The following is a 22635-nucleotide window of genomic DNA, read 5'->3' as shown; positions in this document are numbered from 1 at the left end:
AAATAGCTCTTCCCCTCCTAGCCTGGAACATGGCAGACAATCTTTAGACATCAGTCTGCCTTCTCCCCAAGCCTCTTGAGTTAAACAATCTTTCCTTTCCAACCAACACTTGACTTTCGAATATTGGCTTTCAAGCAGCAAGCAATTGAACTTGGGTTGGTAACAAGAGGTAAAATATGTTTTTAAAAAATACACTCACTATTCACAACCTTTTTCTGATTATTGGCCTTAGAATACATGTTCTAAGATTAGGATTCTTAGGTTCAGAAATATATGTGGGGGAAGGAGTAGCTTAAATAAGGTAGGTGTTGGACACATTAACCCAGACCACCACGACCCCAGCAGAGTGCAGTCTCAAAGGACAAAATTCTCCCTAGCAGGATCCCTACTCAGCACTGGAATTAACCTGATTCACATGCAAATACATTAACTGTTCTCTTGGAGCAAAACCAAGGTTGTTTTTCTCCAGGGCTCTTTTATCAGGGATACATCGACCCCAGCAACTTCAAGTTCTGCGACCTGCCCCTCAGTCCCAGCATTTATAAGCATCCTCCGGTTTAAATCTATCCACACTGCAGGACTTAATCTCATTCTTTGGCTTAATATGTAGGAGATTTAGCTTTCTAAAGGAAATTTAGGGAAGCAGAGCCCTATTTGAAGAAAAAAAGGGAGAGCTCCAGGAAACACAATTAGCCCATGTAGAAAAAAAAATGCTGTGCACCTTCAAAGAGAAAATGGGTTTTTCTATGATAATGTTTTTAATTTTTTTTAATGTTTATTTATTTTTGAGAGGGAGAGAGTGTGAGCAGGGGAAGGGAGATACAGAATCTGAAGCAGACTCCGGGCTCCGAGCTGTCAGCACAAGCCTGACACGGGGCTTGAACCCTTAAGCCGTGAGATCATGACCTGAACAGAAGTCAGATGCCTAACTGACTGAGCCACCCAGTCGTCCCTATGATAATATTTTTAAAAAGCGGATGGTATGTAAACAGTATAATTATCAAAGGAAACTTTTAATCCTTGTATTTGATTTGCATACTTAATTTCTTATTTAATATACTTGAATCAGTTTTCATTACCATTTTGATTGATATCAGCATTTTCCCTAAGACTGTTATTGAAATACGTAGAAAACTTACTACCATAAATTACAATGACTAGAACCAGAAAAACAAACAAGCAAGAGACACACAACACAATGTAGTTAATTCCTTATAATATTATTAAAAGAGATGGCTTTCCAAATTACCTGTTGAGATTAATGTTTTTAATAGTTATAAGATTCATCTTCCAGATTTCGATTCTAATATTCCACTTCTGAGGTCAACTGCACCACACTAAAAAGAGCCATGCTTAGAAATCCATGCCTCCATTGGAAGAGTATATGGTTTTCTGGAGAAAATGCTTTTTTTGTGTGTGTGGGGGGGGGATGTATTACTTGTTACTGTAAATGTGGACATCCTAGGGTCCTAAACAGTAGGAATTGTGGCTGGTCATTTGGTCTTGCCTTCAAAAAACAATCCAAACCATCCCACTTTGAAATATCTTCAAAGAATGAGATTCTGATTCTTGGCCTTTAATACTTGGGATGTAGAGATCCTCTCTCAATCTCCTAGTATTCCTTTTTTCCACACGGAATCCCTCACACCGCAATTTATACTAATTTTTTCTTCATCTTTCTTCAGACATGATCCAAATCAGGTGGTCCCGACTTTTTAAGAAGTAACCTTTATATCCTTGAGAACAATCGTCAAGTCGCCTCTCAGCTTTTCCTTTTTGAAACCAAGTGATGCAAATTATTTTACCTTTCCTTATATGTGCTATGTCTTAGCTATGTGATTATCAGAGTATCTCTCCACTACAACCTCTCCAACTGTTTCGTAATCCCACAAGTAGTAAAAGCCATCAAGTAGCCAGAATGGACTCGGACGGATCTGACCAACATGAGATACAAAGGGAACTACCTGTTCACCTAAAATGACATTTCTGTGTATATGGGCTAGTATGCTGTATTACTGCCATGACTGGGGAGATGTAAAAAAGTGCAGATCATTGTGGGAAATGGTACCTGCCTAGCAAACCTCTCCTAAAATGTGTTCAATTAATCCTGCTCATTGTGTCAGATGAAGGGGACATTTTGAGGCCAAACTCCTCAATTAATACTCACGAGTATTGATAATAGAATCTTACTCCTAGCTTCTGTGCTCTTTTCTAATGAGCAGCTCAAGATCAAACAGTGTTCTATTTCCATCTTAGTCCCGTTAGATGCTTTTTTAAAAAAATTTTCTATTGTGTTTTCTTTTCAACAACACAAATAACTTTCAACTTTCTGAAAAGAGTTCCATATTGTACATACCCACTGCTGTCTCAGAACACATTTTACCCATGGCCTACACCAATGCCAATAGTAGATATTCAGCTGACATTCAACCAAAACAATATTGCATGCCTGCTATGTGCCAGGCACTGTCCCGGTGTAGAGACATTCCTCTGAGCAAAACAGGTGACCTCTCTGCCTCATGGAAATTTGTTTTGAGTGTGGATGAGACAAATTCTACAGCAAACAAGAAAAGCTTAACCATAACGTGCGAGATGCTGATAAAGCCTATTAAAAGCATTTGGCAATGGGAACCGCACGGGGCATTGTCATTTATACAGAATTATTTACACTTGATCTTAGCCAAAAGGCCGAGAAGCGATATATACAGAATTATTTAAAAAAAGAGCTCTTTAAGGAGGTGACATTTGAAGAGAGGCATAAAGTAAAAGAGCACACTATTTAAGATATTCGGATACGATGGCAACTAGTTCAAAAAACTTGAGGCTGATGTGTGCCCAAACATCACGGTAGCCTTGGAGGGAGTTAGTGGCAGGTAGCAGGAGACTAGGGCAGACAGGTGGGAAGTCTGAAGGAAGTACGCGAGAGATCTTACAGTGCCCTGGAGTCGTCGTTGAAACTTTGGATTTTACTCCGAGTCAAGTTGAAAGCTAACAAGGGGCAAGGTGTTAAGTTTGGAAAACAGGCAAAAAAAAAAAAAAAAAAGATAAGTTTAACATAGGTGAGACATGAGAGTGACCAGGGTTGTAACAGCCATTTAGGGTATATTTTGTTCATCAGTTCATCAGATAAGGCTATGACAGAAAGAGCCTTCAGGCTGATACCAAGTTCTTGAAAGTGGGCAACTAGAATGCCAAAGTTAGCACGGCCATTCGCTGAGGTGGGCATGTGGAGAGTGGGAGAAGATGAGTTCGAGATGTCCATCAGACATCCATGTGGAGGCATCTCAAAGGCAGTACATGCCCTCATTTGGGGCATTTAGTGGGAGCTCTCAGCAACTTCATGATTATTGGTATACATATGAGATTTAAAGCAATGAAATTGGTCATTCGTTGGGAATATCTAAGAAATGAGAGTCCATGAAGAACTATTAGCATTACTAGATCATTCTGAGTAATGTTTGGTCCTTTCTCATTATTGGACAGAAGAGCGCAAACATCGAAACATATTCTAAGAATAGATTTCCTTTCACATATATAAAAAGAGCATTATTGTCATTTTGACACATTTCTGTCGAATAGAAAACAGGATATATATGATATATATATATAAGTATATATATCAATGCATAATTTAAACTATATAAAATACTGCATGTGTATATAACGTATATACATATAAACGCATGCTAATGAAATGTTTTAATATACATAACATTGTTGGAAAACAGATGTTATGAAAGCAATTGAGCATGGCATAACTCAGAGCCATCATTTATATGTGGAATTAAACATTTCTCTCTCTCCTATGGTATGTAATTCTTTTCTATCCCTGTCATTTAAAAGATCATATAACTTGTAATATTCATGGTATCAGTCTGTGTTTGTATGTCAATAAAATGCAACCATATAACCTTCATAACTCTGATTTTATGTAAATATAAAGCATGCGAGTATTTTTTGGTCCAAAATGATTTTTATTTCTGCGGATTGGTCAGACTCTTAGTTAATGCCTATAATTGTTCCATTATACAGAATTTATTGCATTAGCTCTCAAACGATCAGATCAGTTAATACATATATTCTGTGTTAATTTATTTTACGTTTAGATGGTTATGACTTTTGTTCACTTGAAAGCCTTTCCCCAGAGAAACAGAAGTATAGGGAAGGAGACACAGCAAACAAAATTATGTTTGAATATTTGTTAAATTCTCACTTTTTGTGCTTGTACATGCTGTGTTTAGGGTCATTCTGAAGGAATTTCACTGCAAAGAGGAAGGCTGTACCCTCTGCAGGGTCAGTGCAGTCATTTACTGTCCTGAAACTAAACTGGGCTGGAGTGTGAGCTCATACCTGCTCTGTGCTCACCTTGAGTCCCATTTCTATTCTGGAGCCCAATGCTTCCATGTCACCAGGACCCTAGGATGCTGCCCTTGAGGACCATAGGTCACACTGGAGCCTGAAGACAAAAGAGAGCATGGCTGGGAAGGATGGACAGACTGACTGCTGTCCCTCTGATCACATTGCCCTCCCACATTTTGGTGTGTGAAAGCTTAAATTGTTTCCAAGAAGAAAAGGACAATATGTAACAAGGACAACGCTTCTTCATCCAATGAGAAAAAGTGAATTTATTATTTTTAGTGATTTAATGATATTCACATAATTTTACACTCAGTATATTGGCCAACTACAGTTTCATCCACCTTTTATCCCTCAGTCAAGAAGCTGAAGTCTATAAAGAGATACACCCTGGAGATATTGTCGGGTTCAGTTCTTGGCCACTGCAGTAGAGTGAGTATCACAATAAAGAAAGTCAATGACTGTTTTGGTTTCCCAGGGCATAATAAAGTTGCGTTTACACTATAGCATAGTCTATCAAGTGTGAAATAGAAGTATGTCTAAAAAAATGGACATGCCTTAATAAAAAGACTTCACTGCTGAAACATGCTAGCCATCATCTGAGCTTTCACTGTGGAGGGTCCCACCTCAAAGTTGATGGTTGCTAACTGATCAGAGCAGTGGTTGCTTAAGGATGGGGTGGCTGTAGCAAGTTCTTAAAATAAGATAGCAATAAAGTTTACCACGTTGATAGACTTTTTTCTTCATGAACAATTTCTCTGTAGCATGTGATGCTATTTAATAGCATTTTACCCACAGTACAACTTCTTTCAAAATGGGAGTCAGTCCTCTCAAACTCTGCTGCTACTTAATCAGTTAAGTTTATGTAACCTTCTAAATCCTTTGTTGTCATTTCAACTATCTTCACAACATCTTCACCGGGAGTAGTTTCCATGTCAAGAAACCACTTTCTTTGCTCATCCATTCAAGTTTTCATGAGATTTTAGCAATTCAGTCATGTCTTCAGGCTCCACTTCAAATTCTAGTTCTCTTGTTTCCACCACATTTGCAGTTTCTTCCTCGGATGAAGTCTTGAACCCCCCTCAAAGTCATCCATGAATGTTAGAATCAACTTCTTCCAAACTCCTGTTAATGTTGATACTTTGGTCTCTTCCCGTGAATTACCAATGTTCTTAATAGCATCCAGGATGGTGAATCCTTTCCAGAAGGTTTTCAATTTACTTTGCCCAGATCCATCAGAGGAACCACTTTGTATGGCAGCTATAGTGTTACTAAATGTATTTCTTAAATAGTAAGCCTTGAAAGTTGAAATTACTCCTTGGTCAATGGGCTGCAGAATGAATGATATGTTAGCAAGCATGAAAGCAATATTATAATAGTAACATCAGAGATAACTGATCAAAGGTCACCATAACAAATATAATAATAATGAAAAGTTTGAAATACTGTGAGAATTATCAAAACGTGGCGCAGAGACATGAAAGGAGCAAATGCTGTTGGAAAAATGGCACCAGTAGACTTGCCTAATGCAAGCTTGCCACACTTTCCATTTCTAAAAAAATATGGCATTTACAAAGCTCAATATAAAACGAAGCACAATGAGATATGCCTGTATTATGCAAGGATTCTCACATTATTTGCAAATTCTATGCAAGGATATTAGGAAGAGAGTACTGTTGGATGCATACTGTTTGAATTGTTATATTAAGCAAGTCTTGAAAATGAAATTGCCTGTTACATACAATACCCTTTTTGAAGAATCTGTCTGCACTTCATGTCTCTTCTCCTCCTACTACTGGTATATGAGAAGATGGATCAATGAGTTGCAGGAATCACAAATGATCGAAAAGATTACCGGCCTCAAGAAAATTCTTATAACAGAAGATAGTGGAGACAGAGCATCGCCTTGGTGTTCAACTGACCAAGGCTATATTTCCATCTCTGCTGCTGACTGTGCAACAATGGCCCAGGCAATGGATGCCCCAAAGGTCCCCATTGCACAGAGAGAGGTGCCTGTTCATGGCTTCCACACAAGATATGGTCGCTGATACATATTTGCCGTTGAGTACAGGCCTTATCTCTGGTCTCCGGGACACTCTTGATTTCTCTGTCTATAATGTGTATGGTTGTAATAGAACTGATACAACACCCAGAGAAAAGTAACCTTCAAGAGTTATAAAGATAGTCAATTTCCAGCTCATCATCAAAGAAATGAGTCCATTTCCCTTAATTCTAAGCACTTGGTTGAAAGAGTGTCCTGTGATTTCAGGGATGGAAGGACCTCTCATTCAAATGCTTATTTGGACAGAAGTAAAACGTATCTAGGCTTTTACATTTGCCAGAAAGTCATGTCATTCAGAAAATGAGCAAGGAGACTTTCATATATTGAAGAAAATTAAAGGTACTGCCTTGGTGGACAAGACTAATCCCACTTTAGGGTGGCATCCTTTTCAAGAGCAATTTAGAGACAGAAATCACTAACACTTATTCAATGCTCATTAAGTACCCTTTCTTAACATACTTATTTGTACCAATAATCTTATTAGGTAGCTCTAATTATAATTCCTGATTAAAGGGTGAGGATTCTCAAATAAAGAAAATGAAGCAATTAATCAATGATATACTGCTGGGAATTATTCGATCCAGAAGTCAAGTTCAGGCAATCTGACACTGTTTCAAACTAAAATGTCACTGCTGTTTCTCTCAACCAACTAATTTGGTAATCATGTTAATATGCCACATAGAAACTAAACAATAATAATACATAATGAAGGGATGAAATATAAATATACTTTACGCAAACACAAACAAAAGTAGTAAAGTTATCTATTGAAATAAAAGTAACCATAACCCGATTCGTAAGAATTGTCTTGGTTCCTATTAAGACCATTGACTATTATTCAGAGCAAATGATGACAATAGTAAAAGAAAGAATAATTTGTATAATAATGTTACAGCAAAATTGAACTTTATTTCATGTTTTGATAAAGCAAAAATATATCAAATAGTCAGTATAACTTCCAAAACATCATAACCAATATCTCCAGAGTACAAAATGACAAAACACGCCCCTCTATAAACACAAATACACGGGCACCCATGAGTGTATTTATATACCTATATCTTTGGAAAGGAAAACATTTCACAGGGATGTATCATTTTTCTCTCACGTATGCTTTGTTAGCCACAACAAATTGGAACCCTATAAAGGATTTTCTCAATGGTTTTTTTTAAGCTACAAACAAGGTCAGTTTTGGCAAGATCTAACTATCAATAGACCTAAACCTCTTATACTGTTGGTGGGAATGCAAACTGGGGCATCCACTCTGGAAAACAGTATGGAGGTTCCTCCAAAAGTTAAAAATAGAACTACAATCTGATCCAGCAATTGTACTACTAGGTATTTACCCCAAGCATGCAAAAATACTAATTCAAAGGGATACATGCATCCTGATGTTTACAGCAGCATTATCAACACTAGCCAAATTATGGAAAGAGCCCAAATGTCCAGCAACTGATGAATGGAAAAAGACGATGTATATATACAATGGAATATTACTCAGCCATCAAAAAGAACGAAATCTTGCATTTGCAATGACATGATGGAGCTAGAGAGTATTACGCTAAGCAAAATAAGTCCGTCAGAGAAAGAAAAATACCATATGATCTCAATCCTATGTGGAATTTAAGAAATGACAGGTTTTAACAGATGAACATAGGAGGAAGAAAGAGAGAGAGGCAAACCAGAAAATAGACTCTTAACTGTAGAGAACAAACAGGGTTGCTGGAGGGGAGTTGGTCGGGGGATGGGTTAAACAGGTGATGGGTATTGAGGGCACTTGTGGTGATGAGCTACAGGTGTTATATATAAGTGATGAATCACTAACTCCTACACCTGAAACCATTATTACACTGCATGATAACTAACTGGAATTTAAATAAAAACTTGAAAAAGGAAAAAGAAAAAGAGGTAACCCAATGCTCCTAATTTCCTTATTTGAAAAAAATATGTTAATTGAAAATACTTCAGATATTTCAGAGCTTGGCCAGAGACTCTTTTTTCCTTACAGACATAATTTTAAAGCTGCAAGCTGAATGAACAATGAAATCTAATCATATAAGTAAATTTAATAAATCTGGTTCAGGTAGGTCTTAAAAAAAACCTGACCCCCTCCAAAGTCCATTTCCAACAGTATATGTCTTGACATATTTAAGGTCACAGGCCTACACAGCCATACTTTAGAGGTTGATGGTCTAGTATGGACAGAGAGCAGCATGGGTCCCGAGAGATCCTCATGTGTCCCTCCCTTCTTCAGCAGTGACTGAAGAGTCATCATCTGGAGTTGTCTCTAATCTTCGCTTCTACTTCATAAAATGGGAAGTGGGCAATAGGTACAATTTATTCAATTCCTTAATATATGCAAAGGGTCAGCAACAAGAGGTAGACAATGTTCAATGTATGTTGCTGGGCTTGTCTAGAAGATAATATTAATCATAGAAGTTGATATAATTATTTTTTTTATTTTAAAAAAAAATTTTTTAACGTTTATTTATTTTGAGACAGAGAGAGACAGAGCATGAACGGGGGAGGGGCAGAGAGAGAGGGAGACACAGAACCGGAAGCAGGCTCCAGGCTCCAAGCCATCAGCCCAGAGCCCGACGGGGGGCTCGAACTCACGGACCGTGAGATCGTGACCTGAGCTGAAGTCGGACGCTCAACCTACTGAGCCACCCAGGCGCCCCTAATTATTTTTACTTTTTAAAATGTTTATTTCTGAGAGAGAGAGAAAGAGAAAGAAAGAGCTGGGGAGGGGCAGAGAGAGAGGGACAGAGGATCTGAAGCAGGCTCTGTGCTGACCTCAGAAAGCCTGATGCCTGGGTGGCTCAGTCGGTTAAGCATCGGGCTCTGTGTGTTGGCTTAGGCCATGATCTCACAGTGTGTGAGTTCAAGCTCCAAGTCAGGCTCAGACAGGGCCTACTTGGGATTCTGTCTCCCTCTCTCTCTGCTCCTCCCCCTGTCACATGCTCTGTCTCTCTCTCAAAAAATGGGGGGTGGGGAAGACACTCTAAAACAATTTGAGGGAGATTTCAACACATTTCTGCAATATTCCTTAATGGATAAAGGCCTCAGAAGGGGCTTACACCTGGTTTCCACCAGTACTAAAACTTGATTTGCATCTTTGAAAACAATAATGTAAAATTTTGGAAGGTCAAACAGATTTAAGATTTCACACAACAGTAAATTTGCAAAGTATAAAATTTCTGTAAACAAAAAATATTAAGTCTAGAAAGATTACAAAATACAAAAGTATTAAGTCTAGAAAGATTACTGAAAAAAGCTCAAATACACCTGAAGGAATTTATGCTGAATTAAGGATTACAAATAATTCTCTTCTTACAGGATGAATCCTTGAGATTGGCACCAAATTGATACGGGCAACAAAGTTAATTTTCTAGCTTTCTCCTTATACAAAACGTATGTTCTGACTAACTGCCCACACAACATTTTACTAACCAGAAAATTATTGTAGAAGGTAACTTTCATTTATTTTAAATACTTTTAGAAATATTCTACTTATTCATATTTTATGTGTATTACATAAATTTCACTTGGAATATGTTTCATTTGGCAGCTCTTCCTAACATAGTTATATTCTCATACTTTATCACAACTATAGGAGTAAATTACTGTATTAGGATTTAGAACAGCAATCCTCCCAAATGCTTATGTTCAGAATTAGTCTATTCTTCTAATCGACTGAAGGGATGTAGATATCTGTAACATGAAGCTGTAATAATTCATAAACATACTCTTCTTAAATCCACTTAAGTGGGGTGAAGGAATGCCCCATAAATAATTAGATATTGAGAAAGACAGGGATAAACTTTGGTTATTTGGAAAACAAGATTAGATATCTTTTGTGTATAATGTTCTCAAGGAGGAGAAATGACTGAATCCTTTTATTCCCACATCCCATTGCTCAAAGATACTTGTTTCCTTCAAATAAAGACCTTAAGTTGTTTTAGAAGCTTTATGAAAGCATTTGAAGTGTATAAATATTATAACAAAAAGGATAAACCCAATTTGAGGAATCACCAGATAGATTACAGGAGTCTTGCACAATTATTTAAAATATTGGACCAATTCATGTTATGTTCACATCGGACATACCAAAAGTAGTGCTAATGGTGTAACTTAAAGAAAAAAAATGTAAGAATGAGGCTGAAATGTGTGTCAATACATTGGACATATGAAAAAGATCTGAAACCTCCAGTCTGGAAAGAAAACAAAGCAGGGAAAGAGTATTAAACTATGACTTCGAGCTTTTAAGAGCATGGAAAGGTCAACAAAACAAATTTCTACCAATGAGATTTAGGGGCACCTGGGTGGCTCAGTTGGTTGAATATCCAGCTCTTGATATTGGCTCAGGTCGTGACCTCGCACTTGTCAGATGGAACCCTGTGTCAGGCTCTGTGCTGGGCAAGGAACCTGCTTGGGATTCTCTCTCTCCCTCTCTCATTGCCCCTCCCCCTCACATCCATGTGCACACATATGTGCTCTCTCTTTCTCAAAATAAGTAAGCTTAAAAAAAAAAACAAAAAATAAAATAAAATAAAAATGAGATTTAATTAACATCGTAGGGCTTAAAGATATTTTGGAAAAACAGTTATAAATTTATGGAATTCTAACAGGAGAGAGGATACATGCTAAAATGTTAATAAATCCAGGAAAGTTCTAAAATAACACAATAAGAGAAAAGGTCATGTTTTTACAATGATGTCATTGTATTTTACTCATAAAAGAGGTTGGATGGAAAGTAGCTGGCTCTGGCATTGTGGATGGCAGTCACTGTCTTTGCTGTCTCTATGGCATTTCTAGAGACAGAGATCAGGATTAGAGGAACCACAGTTCTTGCCCAGAGCAGAAACCCTACCTTAGTTTACAGCCCATAAGCCTCTTAACAGTCCCCAGGGAAATGTTCTATCATCATCGGGGGAAAAAAATTAAAACAGTTTCAGAAGCTTCAGTTTGGGAAGTGATTACACATTTTAGGCAAGTTTAAATCTCCAGTGATACACGAAAAATCTAAGAACCCTGGGGCACCTGGGTGGCTCAGTCGGTTAGGTGGCTGACTCTTGATTTGGACTCAGGCCATGATCTCATGGTTCTCGAGTTCAAGCCCCACGTCCAGCTCTGTGCTGACAGTGTAGAGCCTGCTTGGGATTCTCTCTCTCTCTCTCTCCCTCTCTCTCTCTCTCTCTCTCTGCTCTGTACCCTCTTTCTCAAATAAATAAGTTAACTTTAAAAAAAAAATTAAAGCCAAAAAAACTAAGAACCTTAATCATTTGTAAATGAGGTAATAAAAGGCAAAACAACTGATACATTTTTAAAGAATAGTTATTACTTAACAATGGAAACTGATACACATATATTCAGAAAATGCTGACACATCTTTTGTACTGAGATGGTTTCCCTGAAGAAATAGGTTTTGTCAAAAGTGGGAATTTCAGAGTCAAATAATATCCTTTCCATGACAATATGTCATTGACATAAATTTCTACTCTAACATAATTCTTTATCTAAATTATAGTCTTTGGAAGAATTTTTGTCTCTACAAATCATTGGCATTTGCCTAATAATTGTATCAGTACAGTCTGATGTCACATATTATCTTCTACATTTTTTCTCGCCAGATTTGCATTCGTGTATATATTATACATTTGTCTATTACTGTATATTCATTTATTTTAGCTCTTATTTTAAATTAGATGACAAAAACTTATGGAGCAGATCTTTTCTGTTCAAAATGCTAGTAGTGGGGGTGAAAGGAATGATAATATTGGATTCAGTGCTTTGATTACCAATACGGTAACTATGAGGTACAGTAAAATATTTGCTATCAACATCCGAAGATCATAGATAAATTCACTTATTTAAAACCTTTTTTCTCTAAAAGGAGACTAGTGCCTTATTTTAATTGGAAAAAAAATATTTTTTTTCCACTTGTCTATTTATTCTACTCATTTTAATAATTCTTCTTAGTTATTCTGTATGTGAGCAAAATTTTAATCAGTCTTGTCTTAGAATGTTCCTTACCAGCCAGATCGCCTTTAGGCATGATTTGCTGCATTTACCCTACATGAGGCAAGCTTGTTTTTCTTGTTCTCTTTATTTAGCAAGTCCTGAAATGTCGTACTTTTATTACAATCACACAAAGAAAATTTGCATGTGAATTACAAAGATTTATTTCTTGAACCCTTTGATAATTGCCAATGTGATACCTCGTCACCCTCCAGCCCCATAATTTCTGGTGTAGTTTTAACAAACAAGAACATTAGGATATTCACCTATATAATTACAATATAACCATAAAAAACAAGGAATTTGACATTGTATATTGTTGTCCTCTGGTCCTTATACTTCATTCATGATTCACCAGTTGAGAATCATCTTGGGATGGAATTTTCATGGCTCTTTGGTTGCCTTGAATGGGAACAGTGCCTGGTCTTGCCCTGACTCTAGTGACTTCGACACTATCGAAGACTGCAGGCAGGTTTATTTTGTAGACTGTGCCTCACGTGGGTTTGTCTGACATTTACTCATGTTTAGAATAGATTAGGTCACATCATACTAGATTAAGTTATGTTAGATTTCCCTGTTATTACATTAAATTAGACCAGATGTTTCCTCATGGTTAGATTAGGTTTATTACACAGCTTCAGGAGGATATTCTTCAGGAGGCGTGATATTCTTCTAATTGTGATATTCTACTATCATACTATCAGACATAATGCTTTTGATTTCTTCCACTAATAAAATGTCCATTTTGATCAACTTGTTAAGATTGCAAAGTCCCCTGTAAAGTTACTCTTTTTCCTTTTGAAATTATAGTCAGTACTGTGTAGGGAGGTCCTTTGAAGCTATGTAAGTGTTGTGCTTCTCATTAAATTTTCCAGTTATTTACTTATCTTTATGAGGATAGATTCATGGTTTCCTGTTTTAGACACTGGATTATAATCCATTTCTACCATTTATTTTGAAGATCAGTTTGTCCCAGATTTGCCCAAAGATGCCCTTGAAGCAGCTTCTGTGTCTTTTCACATGTCTCCATCATTTGAGCACTTTCTGTTTTTCTGGGGAAATAAAATGATTTAATCTTCTCTTTCACTTTCTGTGCTGCAGTCAAGCCATCAATGGTTTTTCTAGAGTTCTGGCTCTTTGTGTTGGAGGATGGTATTAAGAAAGGGATACCTGGATGCCGGGTTTGTTCCTTGTGGTTGGGGACTCTCTGATCTAGGTAATTTCAGGGGGCAGGTAAGGTCTGTATGTGCACACACACACACACACACAGATACACACACACATCTCTGTAAATGTGTATAAACACATCTGCATTTATTCTATAGTGTGTGTGTGTGTGTGTGTGTGTGTGTGTGTGTGTGTATAACCAACCGCATACCAGTATTTCTAATTCTAATCGAGCACTGTTGGGTTTATTCTACTCCGTCTTCCCATATGTGCAACTCTCACATCTGACAGTGAGAAATCAGGCTCTGATTTCCCACTCCCCAAGTCTACTTAGTTGGTCCATCCCTTTCTCTCTTCCCCATCTCCCGCCAACACACATCTGAAGGCTCTCCTTACTCAGCCCAGCCAGCCATGATAGTTTGGTATTTTTTTCTGAAAATGATTTTGTAAGAATATCGCCGTGACTACAGTGATCACTGTGTATATTTTATCAAGAATTGAAACTTAATACATGCTCTATTAGTGTCCTAAAAATGAAACGAGAAAGATGGTCTTTCAAAAAGGCTTATTCCTCCTCAGTCTGATGCTGGCTCTGAAAGGGGTAGGCTTGAAATATCTACAAACCAAGTGCCCTCCACTTTTGCAGGGTCTGCTAGCCGCGGGATGTTAGGAGGTTCATTTCTATTAACAACAGCATACGATTCAACTATTTTGAACAAGGTCAACATACTCCATTTACTCTTCCTGTGTTTCCCCATGTGTGACCGGCTGACAGGACAATTATTGTGCCTTCACTTCCACATCATGCAGATAGGTCCTGTCATTCTCTCACTAGGAGAATCTGACCATTGGACGTGAACTCCTAAAGTCAGCTGGCTGTCGGATGAGATCCAGGTTACATGAAGAGCTGTACCTGAGCATAGGACTCTGGGTGTTCTCCAGGGGGCACGTAACACGGGTGCCCGGTGAGGTATGGACAAAACACAAGGAGTAACTTCTCTTTCCTATGGAAGCTAATGTTGTAAAGTTGTTTTCGTCTGAAGAGATGATCAGAGAATACACAGCACCCCACGAGCATAGGGGAAAAGTACTAAAAATCGTGTTAGATAGTTAATAAAAAATACGATGCACTTTTACAAATGCTCCGAACTTTGTGGTATTTCTCAACGTTTAAAATTATTCCGTATTAAGATTTTTTTTCTCATTCTAAATATTCACTTTCATGCCCCGTTTTATGCTCCTAGTTTTCTAATTGTGTTTAGTAATGGAGGTCCCATTACTAAACATTGCTCACTTGAGCAAGTGAGAGGGCCCAGGACGTCTAAACCACCGCTGTTGATCAGTAATGGCAGTGTAGCCAATGCGGAGAATCAGTGTGGTGTCAGTTGATTGTCTAGAGTACTGGTTTTGCCACTTGACGTAAAGTATCTGTTGGTCGCTGCTGCTGCTTTTTCTAGTTTCAGAAAACGAAACAGGATCCTAGCTTTTGTTTTTTTTTTCCTTTTTCCTCTAATCTCCATGGTGTTTCGGGTTCCTCACCAACAGTCCTTCCTAAACTTGAGACATGTAACACCTGAGATTTCAGGCATGCCAGTAGACAGGTGCAATGGGGTCTGGGAAGGACATGCACCCTGGAGGTCATCAGAGTAGAAATGCTGGGGTCCCCGCTGTGCCAGACGGGTAAGACCTTTTACGCTGGAGGAGCCGGCCTTAGACACAGGTGAGGAGAACCATATCTAGGACAGGCCTGCCGATGGGTATTTGCGGAGCTGACAGGCTTTGTAAGCGGGAAACAGGATCATCAAATACGATGAAGAATGAGAGGTGTATGTTAGTTTTGAGGCAAATGCAGAAGGTTCTCCCTGGGTTTTGGTAGACTAGGCAAGAGGACAGAATTTCGTGACCCAGAATTCGATGCTTTCTTGAAGGACGAGTCCAGAATCCAACACACGGTGAGTCGTTCGCCAGCCACATTCAGCTACACTGTCACGTTAGAGTTAGAACTCAGGCAATCATTTTTCCCAAAGAGTCGGATAAACCAGAGCAGTGAGAGAGGACAGGCCTTTTTTGTAGGTATGTGGCTGTCATGAGTGGAATGACCACCAGCGGTCTCTGTGCACTCTTCCCTTCTGCTCCTTGCCCTCACCTCTCTAGTCCACTGCTCAAGACTTGCTGGAATGTGTGTCTCGGCCCCAAGATCTTTGCAGCAGCCCTGGAACACTCCCCACCCCCACCCCCCCGGTGCCTCCAATCTCGTCTCCTGCTGCACTTAGAAGACTATTTTGAAAAAGGCAAACTCAGTCGTTGCTCAGGCTTGAAATCATTTGGGGGTTCCTTTGTTCTTCATGTAACTTTTATGTTCCTTATTAGTGTCTTTTCACAGCTCTCCCCCACCTAAACGCCAACATTAGCTTCATAGCTAAGTGCATCACAGCCATGCTGAGCGCTTTTTAGGTGTTTAAGTGACACATGATTATTTACACACCTGGACAAGTTTACACATTATTTCCCGTGCCCCACAGTGCCCCACAGCGCCCCTTCTCCCACTGACCAAACCCGAATCCCAACCAAAGCACGTCATCCGAACCCTTGAATAATCCTTTAGATTTCAAGTTTACTTCAGGCCTCCTCCAACATGCCCTTCCTAAAGTCCTTAGTCAGCTAGGCTTTTTGTGAACTCAGCCCCCTTGTCCAGTTGTACGGAATCCCTAATTCCGAATAAAGTGCTTGGCAACATAGAGAGTGCTTCATGAATATTTGTAATGTGAATTAATAAAAATATATTGATTAAAGAACTGCTAACCTTCACAGCAACCTATGCTTTCTTAGCCCCCCCCCCGCCCCCCCCGAACAAAAGAAATCAAAGTCTAAAATGCGGAATGTATTTGTGAAGGGTAATGTACTTGGTAACAAAGTTGTCAGTTTTTGGCAAGACTGTCTTGTTTTGAAGCCTTTGTTTTCTCACCAGGAGCTGGCTGGCTTTCTCACTGTCATCCCTTCCCAATTTATCATTGCTTATACCGACAGAGAACGAGGGAATATAGTATGACATTTAAGAGCACAGGTTTTTGAGACAGACTGCAAGATTCAAATCCTTACCTCTGACATTTGCCAGCTACAATGACTTTGGGCTATTTATTTAACCTTTCTTTGCCTTGGTTTCTGTATCTGCAAAATGAAAATAATAACTGCCTCATAGCGATGGTGTAAAAATTAGGTAAATTAGTATATCAAGAAACTGAGAACAAAAAAACCTGGCACCTATGTGTAAGCTGCATACACTGGGTAACTATGATTTAGCTTTAGTTTTCTTATTCCTGGTATAGCCTCGTATCAGAAGAGAGAGGAGAGGATTTTCTCTATTAGTGGTCCAGGCCAGATGTTTTGTGGTCCAGATCATTAAACTGTGCCTTCAAAATTGCCTGAGAGGGGCATGTGGGTCACTCGGTCGGTTAAGCATCTGACTTCAACTCAGGTCATGATCTCACAGTTTGTGAGTTTGAGCCTCATGTCAGGCTCTGTGCTGACAGCTCGGAGCCTGGAGCCTGCTTTAAATTCTGCATGCGTCTCCCTCTCTGCCCCCGTTCATGCTCTGTCTCTCTCTCTCTCTCAAAAATAAATAAACATTGAACATTTCTTTCTAAATGCCTGAGATATCCGTTTCTGGAGACTGAAGTCTACAACATACACATCTGCACAGGACCGTTACCTGAGGACGGTAGGTGGCTGGGTTACAGAAGACTCTGCTTTATAACTGCTGCCCAGACCGAACTTTCTGAGGCTGGGTTCCTTGTCAAGCCAACCATCTGATCTGAATGCAGGCCAAGTATCCATTTACACTGAGTTTCATTCCACTTCTCTATTCTTGTGTTATATGAAATTTTCATTTGGGAAAGAGAATCCTCGGCAGATAATTTTGTATGTCAAATGCAAATCCGTGAAGCACAGAATATTAGTGTTATATTGATCAGTTATAGGAGAGCTTTCTCATTTACATATCACAAGTGAGAGTACAATTAGAGTTTATTGAATGTCTAAAAATATTTATCTCCAGGCCTCACTAACTTCTGTAAAAAATTTCCCAAAGCAACTAACGAGCTTATAGAAAATTTTATGTGCAAAGGAAAATGAGAAGTGCCCTTTGTATTTACTTTGGGCAGAGTGCAAATGTATGTATGGGCCCTTCTAGATATTTGTAATGGTGGTAGAAATTGGTCTGGCTTTTCTAGGAGGGAATTTAGATCCCTGAGCCTAACATCTTGAGTATGTTAAAATATTTTGAACTCAGGATTTCCAAAACTCAGAATTTAGACTAAAGGAAATAACTAGAAAGTTACATAGCCTGTGGGTAGGGCGCCTGGGTGGGCTCAGTCAGTTAAGCCTCCGACTTCGGCTCAGGTCAAGATCTCATGATTTGTGGGTTCAAGCTCCGTGTAGGGCTCTGTGCTGACAGCTCAGAGCCTGGAGCCTGCTTTGGTTTCTGTGTCTCCCTCTCTCTCTGTGCCTCCCCCCGCCCCCACCTCTCTCTCTGTCTCAAAAATGAATAAAAATTAAAAAAAAAAAAACTTTTTAAAAAGTATCTGGGCAAAGATCAATTCTTTGCTATCTATTTTTTGTGTGTGTGCCGTCATATTAACTTAATGTCTGTGTCGGCCTAGTAAAATGCAAGTTCAATGAAACCAGGGACATTTTCTGGGATTTTTTCCCAACCATAGAACAAGTGCTTAGCAGATTGTCTTGTATACATCAAATATTCAACCATTATCTATTATATAAATCAAAGAGTCATTGTTGTGATGTCTGATAGAACACATGAGGAAGTATCTGAACAGCAAAAGTAAGAGACTGACTAAATAAATATGGCCAAATGATGGGGCAGATGAAATCCACCAAAAGGTCAAAGTTTTTTTCTAAGTCTATTGATCGACATAAAAAAAATCTTAAGACATATTTTTACATGAAAAAGGTTACAAGCCATATAATTCTAATATTGCAAAAATTTTTTAAAAGAAATAAAATATTGAATGTTTATATGGAGCCACACATATTCTATCTCTCCTTTAAAATTGTCCTTATATTGTCCTTATTTCAAATATTATGATAAATCGAATTGTTTTTAGATGTTCAATCAGCTTTTTTTTTTTTTTTTTTGAGAGGGTTATAAAGACCATGTAGCTACTTGGAAAATGGTTAGGAAATAATTTAAGTCTACATAAGAATACAGAAATGCATGCTGGATTACTACTATGATAAAGTTACATTAACGTAGGGCTAAGGAAGGGACAAATTAATGTACGACTAGGGAATAATTTGTAGGGGAGTGAGTTTCTGGGTTTCTTTCTGTATCTTTCTTTCTCCCTCTTTCATGCTTCCTTCCTCCCTTCCTTTCTTCCGTCTCCCCCGTCTCTCTCTTTAATTCTTTCTTCTTAATGCCACCATTTTTTCCCTAAAAAATTCGATTAGAATCTCATTCAATTAGATTCAATTAGAACTTCATTAGCCCTTTTGGTAATTATTGAAAAAAAACGGAGTTGAGCATGTCCTCCTTATCTTCAGACACCAGTACATCTTTTAGGAGTTGCCGGAGCCTTCTTTACTAACAACCAACTCAAGTAGCTTAGAGTTGCCCTTCCTCCATAAATCCCTAAATAGAACTAAAACCATACCCAGTGATGAGCAAACAATGACCTATACATTCATTTAGCCCTTGTGCTGCTCTGAATGTCAGTTTTAGTCAAGGATTATTTTATGGGGAAGAAAAATTATGCCCCCTTTTGAGGTGATCGTTTTTGTTTGCCGGTTTTTCTGCTGCAGGACACGTCTGATGCATTTCACTTACGTTTCACATGTTCCAGCATTTTCTACTGACCCTTTAACTAGAAGAAAATAACTGATAGAAAATGCAAGGAACTTAGTTCTCCTTGGTTACACAAACAAGGTCAACCTGAACAAAGATTTAATTTTCATCTGTAGTACTTCCAAGCTTACAGACCCCAGAGTAGAAACTGAATGTAGATTATTAGTTAGGTTTTATAAATTATTCCCATTCTGATTCTTTTTTTCCCATTCTGATTCTTAAAAATGGGTACAGAAACCATTTGGAATTTTACGGAATTCTCATAACTTCCTAGTCCAATACTCTTGTGTATAGCACAGGACTTTGGTTTATAAGTGTATATTCTTTGCATACTCAGATAGATAACCTAATTCTGAGATTAAAAAATATATATATCTTTCTTTGCACGTGCCTTTATATTTTCTGCATTTTCTCATTCAAAGTTGTATCCAAGACTTTTCCTTTTGTATTTTACTTAGAAAAAAAAAAACAAAGATGATAATAATTGAGGTTTAAATTAGGACTATTTTCGATCGAACTTTCGGCTTCTCCCTCCATGACCTCCTACCAAGCTTCTTCCTTTCCTCTCCCCAGATCGAGGGACTGCAGTATCTGCTTCCTAATTACTCCAGCTGATATGAGGGTGCTTATATACTTCTCTGCCTTCTGTCTCTTATATGTATATTTTCTTCTCTCTGTCTTTATCTTTTATGCCGCTGCCCCATTTGTTTTCACAGGCCACTTATGAGCTCAGAGCTACTGCTAAGGAAGAGCCCTGAAAATGTTCGCCACCTACTGATCATACCTTGAGAATCTTGCACATAATCTCATACACGGAGAATGTTTTCTCTGCTCGGGTCCAGTCCCACGTTGTCACCTTGAAAAGATGAGAAACTGACATGTCATCTGTTGTAGAAACACACTCCCTAGTTCCCTCTTTATCGTACTTAGATAATACGGCACACCATGACACTTTCCCACCTGCAGTACATGGTCTCAGTTGTGACTGTGATAGCTCAGTGTTGTGATAGCTCAGTTGTGAAGCTATCCTCATAGAGGTCCATGTGTGGTGTTTCGGTGTCCTCTCTCTTAGGCTTTATTGCCATTTCTCCTCCTCTTTCAGCAAATGTTTTATGTTATGTGTAACCATCTCCATTTGCCCAACGTATGTATATATTTTAAATAATGTATGATTTACATAAAAATACCAAGGATTTATATTTCTCACGTACAGTAATTTCCCAGTTTACCAACCAGTTACATACAAAGAAGCGTCCTAAATATAAACACTGGCTTTAATTTTTTAAAAAGACTATTTATATCAAGAAGTTATTTCAAGATGTGATCGCCTTAAACACTGTGAGGACACCAAACAATACGATAAAGTTGGTCACTTTCTTACATTTGAAACATGCATTTGTCTGTCTACTCGTATGAAATTATTCAGAGTAGGAATATAGTAAAATGTATAAATATTAATAGCTTTTTTTCCTGCTTTCTGGGTGCTTTGAACTTTGTAGAGACATAGTCATTCAAAATAACAGCAGGTCAGATTCGATATTTCCAAAACCCTATGTAATATTATACCTGTAAGTGAGTGGTCTGGCAATTGATATTCATATTCAATAAATATTTATTAAGAATCTACTGTTGTATAAGGTACATGATTCCAAAAAACAGACCTTGGGTGCAATAGGTACCCATACATACTTAATACAAAGTCCAATGAGTAGAATACAGGATATCAAAATGCTACTTTTTTTTACTCAGACATAGCTGTGTCAAATAGATAATAAGCACATTTTGACTCTCATAAATGCCTGAACAGAAATGCCTTCTAGATTTTTCCAGGGTTATAAAGTAAATATTTAACGCCAGAACATATATCTTTAGTAAGATATTTTCAGAAACATTTGAGCTGTTTTCTATTTTTCCCCTGTATCTTATTTGCAAAATACAGGAAAACCTTGGTTTGCGAGCATAATTCGTTCCCGAAACATGTTTGTAATCCAAAGCATTGTATATCAAGGCAAATTTCAAGAACCATTGGCTAAGTCATGATCGTGTGACACTTGCTGTCGCGTACCACGTGTTTACAAGACATCGCTCGTTGATCAAGTTAAAATTTACTAGAAATGTCTGCTGCCCTGCGGAACACTCGCAGAACAGATTGCTCGCGATCCACGGTTTTACTGTATATTGGTAATATGCTATTTACCATTATCAAATTGATGTCACTCTGTCATGATAATACGAGAAAAATAGAAACTGTTGGACAAAAACGCTTACCGGAGGTGCCAGAAACTTGTAAAGACAGGATCCCCTCAGGGCTAGAAATGTTGGCGAGTATGCTCGATCTTGCAGAGGATCCTGTTCCCGTGCTTCACACCAGCCCATGTAGACTATCTGTAGGAAAATGGAATATGATTCGCTGTCAACAAAAGTCTCATTACAGATGCGTACTTTGTGCATCTTGGGTATTTTAATTCTCCCATAACATTATCAAATGAATTGATGAGAAACAATACATACGCCACATAAGCTTTCCAATAAGTGGATGTGAACCACTCCCGAGAGCTTACGTTTCCATCAGCACTTATCAAGCATTTGTTTATGCAGTCCAACTGGGCATGAGTTATATTTCCCCCTCTCCACCACCGCTACTATAAAAATGTTTCTTTGTAATGAAATTTGTCGACTTATCCTATCCGTTTCTCAATTAGTGGTATTTTACAATGAGGATGTGCTCCCAGGATAAAACTATTTAAGAGGGTAAAGGAGATAAGTCAAAAAGAGGTACCCTATGTGATGACCACTGGTGTGGTATACACATCTCCCCTCTACCTGACAGGATGGGATGATAGCTTTTCTTGATTTAGTCACCAATCTAAGATGAACATAGATTATTCAAACATTATTCATATATCAAATGGCAATGACAACAGCTCTTTGGTCTTTAGATTTTAAATATTGGTGGATCAATTTCCAAAAAGAAATCATGGGAGATAAGCCACTCCTCCTCCAATCATTTGATTGTTCTGAAGCTCAAACATATACATAAGCATTTATTCAATGAGTTTTATATTCCTGACAATGTATACACATACGTCATTTCATTTACCTCTTACCACAACTTTATGTGGTAGACATATCTGGGAGGATATATTTCCCAGATCATGTCATTTACTTTGGT

At 38.2% G+C, this 22635-nt stretch overlaps 1 protein-coding gene across 5 annotated transcripts in view; it reads right to left on the bottom strand.

The window, feature by feature from the left end:
* SNTG1 (syntrophin gamma 1) overlaps nt 1–22635 on the bottom strand; it is a 900934-nt gene that overhangs the window by 65400 nt on the left and 812899 nt on the right. For all 5 annotated transcript variants that reach the window (XM_058699165.1, XM_058699168.1, XM_058699169.1 and 2 more), the window contains 2 exons: nt 21732–21848; nt 20248–20319 (listed from right to left, as the gene is read on the bottom strand). In XM_058699165.1, coding sequence (XP_058555148.1) covers nt 20248–20319; nt 21732–21848 — 189 coding nt within the window. The remainder of the gene's footprint in view (nt 1–20247; nt 20320–21731; nt 21849–22635) is intronic.

Source organism: Neofelis nebulosa, chromosome 14, assembly GCF_028018385.1.
Source record: "Neofelis nebulosa isolate mNeoNeb1 chromosome 14, mNeoNeb1.pri, whole genome shotgun sequence".
Taxonomy (NCBI): Eukaryota; Metazoa; Chordata; class Mammalia; order Carnivora; family Felidae; genus Neofelis; species Neofelis nebulosa.
This window is presented reverse-complemented; position numbering and strand designations above follow the sequence as displayed.